This window comes from Volvox carteri, assembly GCF_000143455.1.
Source record: "Volvox carteri f. nagariensis unplaced genomic scaffold VOLCAscaffold_11, whole genome shotgun sequence".
NCBI lineage: Eukaryota > Viridiplantae > Chlorophyta > Chlorophyceae > Chlamydomonadales > Volvocaceae > Volvox > Volvox carteri.
The window spans coordinates 813,095-819,310 of NW_003307554.1; the positions used below are offsets into that span (position 1 = coordinate 813,095).

General features: G+C 50.7%; 1 protein-coding gene across 1 annotated transcript; it reads right to left on the reverse strand.

Annotated features, from left to right (window-relative positions):
• Nucleotides 1-3,694: 3,694 nt before the first annotated feature.
• VOLCADRAFT_89077 (uncharacterized protein) lies at nt 3,695-5,967 on the reverse strand (the record flags this gene model as incomplete). The annotated part of the gene is made up of 6 exons (XM_002948771.1): nt 3,695-3,727; nt 4,470-4,569; nt 4,614-4,650; nt 4,712-5,054; nt 5,419-5,535; nt 5,884-5,967. 6 exons carry the CDS (start codon nt 5,965-5,967, stop codon nt 3,695-3,697), a joined length of 714 nt encoding a protein of 237 aa, XP_002948817.1.
• Nucleotides 5,968-6,216: the final 249 nt, after the last annotated feature.

A 6,216-nucleotide genomic window follows, 5' to 3' on the forward strand; every position in this document is an offset into this window, starting at 1 on the left:
CCCGCGCCGCACTTGCCGTACTACACTACAGGACGAGCACTTAATCAACATGCATTGCGTGGATGCTTTGCAGTAACTGAAAGCACCGAAAGCCAACGTCGTAGCTTGCAACTCTGGGCTCGTGAAACTGCCGCGGAAGATGAAGCGCTGGCGAAGAGGCAGTTGTATGCAGCACCTTGTTCAGAGTAAAGTCAAATTACAAAGTTGCGCAAAGTATAACATACATAAACTTAATTAAACATAAGAACAGATAAGACGTTTAGAGCCTTGTCGGTGACATGGACGCCGCTGTTGGCTTGGAACAGCTATTTGCTGTGCATAGGGACGTGCCCGCGTTAGCCGTGTTGCAACAGCTCAGGATGGATTTCAGCCAGCAACAGCCTCAAGAGCTGCTGCACAACCACCGGGAATGTCTTCAGTTGGGCACGTGTAGTTTTGGTCGGCGGGGTCGAGCAACGTACGCAATGTGCACAGAAACCAAGGTGCAGCGTTCTGTAACATCGCCAACATATCCGGTACGCGGTGGCAGGCTTGCCGAGCACGAAATGAAGGGGGGGTCGCATCTCACCATTCAACTAAGCATGCATGTGCTCGGTTGAATGCTCGGTAGCGTGCGAGTTTACCCCTATCAGGATGTTTGTTTGCATATCCCTCCAAGCGAGAGGGCTTGGACCTATGCTGATGTTCGTTCCAAGAAGTGAACTGAGGACTGATGCTACGGTGAAAGAGTTGCACGTAAATTCGCCCGTGCAATAAAACGCCCTGTAACTCGCTTACGCTAATCTCACATTCCAATATGCCACTGCACTTTCCTCTCCAGCCTGGCCACATTCTCTTCCTCGCAAACGTACTTGGGCACCTTACAATCCAACACCATACGTGCTTTGGAAACGCGGGCAGCTGCTTCACAAGGACCCCCCTATTTAACATGTTTGTCTCCTGTAAGATTCTAGCGGCTTTGGCATGGACAGCCCATTTTTGGCTGGAGGAATGAACTTGTACGGTCGGAACATTATTTATTCTTAATTTCCAGGACCGCGAACATTTTTTTATTCCGAATTCGGAAATTATTCCGCAAAAAAAACACTGTGCTACACGTCATGTATACGCGTTGCTTAGCTTGCAATGTGACGCGCCCACGATGAAAGATATGCACGTAAATCGCCCGTGCGATGAACGCCTTGTAACCCTTCAACTACACTCACAATCTACCGCTGCACTATTCTCTCTACTCCTGCCACATTATGTTTCACCGACGTACTTCGGCACCTTCCAAATCTATAACGCGGTCAGCTGCTTCACCAGGGCCCCCATATTTGCGTTTTTGACGTTTTTGTGTTACAAGCTTCGAGCTTGTACGGTCCAAACGAGCCAAGAGGCTCATGAACCGCCGAACTGGAAACAAGAACATATAAAGGTAGTAAATTAACCTTACTGTAAAAACATATTTAATCACCAATAAATTGTAACCTGCATCTTCTGATATGATCCAAAACATTTGCTAGTCCGCGTTGGTTCTCAACGCCCATAACGTCTATCATGCGGTCCCCAGGAGACACTCCAAGCTCAAATAGCTTAATGCGAATATCCGCGTACGCAGGGCACTCAAGCAAAACATGACGCTCGTCCTCAACTGCTTGACGGTTCCCACATACACGATGTAACGCCGCAATGGCGGCCCTCGGCTCACCGGTCCAACGGTATCGTACCAACGGTACATCCAAGAACTATTCATAATCTTCCAATACCAAACGGTATTTATCAATACCACCTTTTATCGTTGGATAATTTCCTTTTTCGCAACTGCTTGCCAACTGCAAGCTTTGTTATAATTTTGGTATCTTAGACCAACCGGTCAAACGACCTCGGAGTCAAGCACTCCATCGCTTCCGCAAACACATTCCAACTTAAGAAACATTTTCTATCTGACTTACATGGCGAGCCCAGGGAATACCATGCGCACCCAGTCGGCGAAGGCCGACCATGAGCGCTATCAGCTGCGCCAGGTGAGCCCCTCTAGGGCAAAGAAGCTGGTACAAAAGGTCCAGGAAATGTATGAGAAGTACGTAAGGCGTGCCCAGCGTAAGGGCATAACACCGCCGTCGCGCATGTTTGACAAAGTCAGACAATTCTGCGACAAGCAAGACTATCGCTCCGCACTAGGCTTCCTAATGGAAGCTAATGAGGAACTCTCCTATGCGCAGAAAAGCCGCGAACGACACCACCGCTGATCTTTCCCTGCCATGAGGACGATTCACTGCAAGCGGCCACACACACACACATCCAGAAACGCATCAGCGTGACATATTTGCGAGCATTTAAGTCTGTATTGCACGGCTGGCCGTACAGTTCGCAGTCCCGCACGCAATTCGCAGTCACTCGCGTTAAATTCAAATGGTAGCACTTAGGTTTGCGAAAATGCTGCGAATGCATTTGCGAAAGTCAAAAACGCACATGCATTCGCGTATGCATTCGCAATCCCTTGCGTTTGGCGATACGCTGGCGTTAAAAGTAAATTGGCAGTGCTAAGGTTTGCGAAAATGCTGCGAATGCATACGCTATAGCCACAAACGCACATGCATTCGCAAGATTCGCAGTCGCGTATGCCATTCGCAATCCCTCGCGTTATACGCTCGCGTTAAAAGTCACCTGGTCGCGTTTAGGGTCGCGTAAAACTCGCGATATCATTCGCCACATTCGCATATGCATACGCATTCGCACCATTCGCATCCGCGTATGCCATTCGCAGGCGTTTGCGTTACACCTATAGGTAAGCTAACGCTCGCGTTAAAAGTCACCTGGTCGCGTTTACGATCGCGTAAAGTTTGCGTTAGTTGCTTAAGCTAACGCACTGCCAGCCAAAATTTATCAGCTCGTTCGCATGCGTATAAAGATGAAGTGCGTTGGCCATACGCACAAGTGAACCGGTGCGTTCAGCTATGGAGCCCGGTGCGTTATCAGTGCTTAAAATCGTGATATATCGCGTATGCGTCGCGTTAAACTCGCGTTAAAGCCTCGTAACGCGGCCTCGTAACGCGAATTTAACGCGACGTAACGCGATCACCCGTCGTCATAGTGGAAGTAGCGGTGCAACCATGGTGCAACCACTTCTTTCTGTGCACATGCATTGCCTGCCCAGTGGTGCTATGCATACATGTGCATGCTTGCTCATCGTGCACACACCGTACACACTCAACCATGTCGTAGTGTTGTGAAACTCATTGAACATCACGCTCATGCGTGTGCGTGCATAGCCGTGCGCACATACACCGGCTGACACTGATGTATCTGTATGCGGTCAAGCTTAAGCCATGCTATGCAATGATACATATATGCCATCAGGAGTTTGGCGCCTCCGACATGGGGCAGCATGCAAAGTCAATGCTGGTGATCTGGTACAGGATGGTGGGACCATAGAACAGATCCCGAGGCCTACTGCACCCACTAGCCGCCTTATTGAAAGTCAGGCACACCGACAGCCCATTGTCCGGTAAGCTCTGGAACAACGTATCAATGCGTTTAATCGTTAGCACGCCGTACACAGCACCATCATAGGAGACTGTCTGGAAGGAATACTGTGACACAATGCCATTGACGGTTAATGCCGTGATGGGCCTGGGCGTCTGTTGTGCGCACCTTGCATCTACAAAAAGGCAATAATTGTGCATCGAGGAGACGCGGGAGGTGCAAACTCTTAGACACGGTCTGTGGACATGTGCTTATTGTGCTGTGAGCGAGCGAACAGCATCTTAAGCATATGACAGTCAATGGAGGGGATGAGGCCGAAAGAACTGATTGGAAGGACCAGTCCCAGGAAGAAACTAACGAATTGCAGGGAAATACAAATATAGAAACGTGCGGCAATACAAATGGTGAACAACGAGGCACATCATCGACATCTTGCATTACTATGCTGCAGAGTCCTGTGAGCTGACCAGGAATCGAGTTGAGCCGCCGTTGATCCGGCAGGTTCCGTTGGATGCCGGTGGTGGGTGCTGAACCTGAGCGACCCACTGAGAAGTCGGCTAGGGTGACTAGATGAGGGTGCCCCAAAATACCGGGGAAGGCAGGGTCTGCCGGGTAGCGGCCGCAGTGCCGGGTAGCGGCCCCCCTGTCTCACACACATCACACATCAACAGACAGTCATCTGCAAACGCACAACTCGTTTTTGGTATTTGTTCGTAACATACATTATTGGCAGTGGAAAGGCCACCACGTACGTGTACTGACAGCTCAGGGACAGTGACATGCACCCAGATGTCGGTAAAGTTTTCATGGTCTTTAGACAAGGTTGTCGTACAATAGATAGGACCGCCAATGTATGGTATAGAAGGGCATATAGGTTATGCTATGCTGTAACAAATACGTCTTACATAAAATTAGATGGTCTATGGACACTCCTCAATTTTACGGACGGACATCACATAAGGGCATCCGGCTAGCTTGTTAGTTTGTTATCACTTACTCACAACCATGTCCACTCTGCGTACGGTATCCATGCCCGCGCACTCAGCATTAGGGCTAACTAGTGAGGCGTTGCTGCTGATGAGGAGGCAGTAGGTGGCGGTGCTGGAGGTGACATTGGAAGGCCCCAGGGGTGCAGACAAGCGCACCGGGGCCTGCGTGGCGTCGCGTCCCAGAACGCAGTCGCTGCGGAAGGGGAAGGAGCTCACAAGCATTGTGTTGCTTGGTGCGGGACCTGGTGCGGGACCTGGTGTGGGACTTGGTGCGGGACTTGGTGCGGGGCTAGGAGAAGGAGGCGAACGCAGACGCTTGGGCGCGAAAGGTGATGGTATGGGGGATGGAGGGGTGGGGGGTGGGAAAAGGGTTGCAAAGCTGAAGGAGGAGACTGTACTCAAATAGGTTGTATCCATGAAGCTGATAGATACGACACCCGAGGCAGGGGAGGTGGCACTAGGGGTCCAGCTGAAGGTCACTGTTACGGGTGCAACACCGCTGCTGGGTGTGGTTTTGAGGGTGGCTCCAGACGGCAAAGTGCTGCTTGAGGCTGTGATTACATCACCAGCATCGGGGTCCGTCACTGTAAACACCACCTGCATATACACACGTGTTAAGCAATGCATGTAAGGAGTACCGAAACGTGAGGTACCACAAGGTGCCATCACCACACAAGACTCCTCTTACAAACCCCACATGCCCTCACCACCAGATTCGCACGCCCCCAACAACCCTCTTGTGTTCAACAAACCCTAAATTCCCCTATAACCATAGCAAGATGTGGCTGCACCGTCAGTGTATGTGGATATGGCACACGCATCACAGCCACACAAATAACGATAACAACAGTGCTTTCTGTAAGAGTCACTGCATGCCATGTTTATGCGTCTTTAAGTGTTCTATCCGCAAACATAGGACAAAAAAACAATTATCCAAACGGGCAACATGCATGCATCGCACCGTGACAGGTACCCCCACATAGACGATGATATCTCCGCCGCTTTGCGGCAGCACCTGACCAGTCTCCGAAACAGTGATTGAGGAGAGCACAGGCTGGCGGCCCAAGTCCGCCAACATCTGCACATACGCAAACAGCGTGTGATAATCGTGAATACAGCGGCAGGCAGGAAGGAGTGGAAGTAAGACGGCAGTGCTAGCTTAATTTGTTGCCATGCTAGTGCTTCTACTGATACAACATATGCTATGCTGCCTGCAGCTGCGTTTTGGGACCATGAATAGACAGTAATGGATGAGTGGATGCGTGATGTGGATTTGCGACCCACTGCCCAAGGGTAGGAGGAGGTGGGCGCAGGCTTCTGCTGGTGTGTGGCCGGGACCTGAGAGGGCCTCAGACGGCCCCCTCCAGAAGGGGCAGTGTCGTAGCTGTCGTACAGTACGGCACACACCATCAATACATATACCCACTAGAGCATGAAGCGTGTCAGGGGCCGCCCGCCCTGTAGGATTGCCCCCACACCGTGTGGCCGTGTGGCTGTAAGGACCAAACATAATACCTCGCCCCGCTAAAGTGCAATATCTAAAGCCGTTAACACTCCATATTGTATGGCATTTCGCCTGTAGCTGACAAACATCGTATGTGTAAGGTTTTTAAGTTGGTTGTTAAGTAGTTAGCACGCCACCCGAAAGTGCGCCTTGATGAAGCGCGCAAAGAGATGATCATCTCGTCATGATGTACGATGTTTGGGCGCCGTCTCTGATTCGGGTCGCTATATAGCCCAAAGTCAAGCGTTCGGGCTG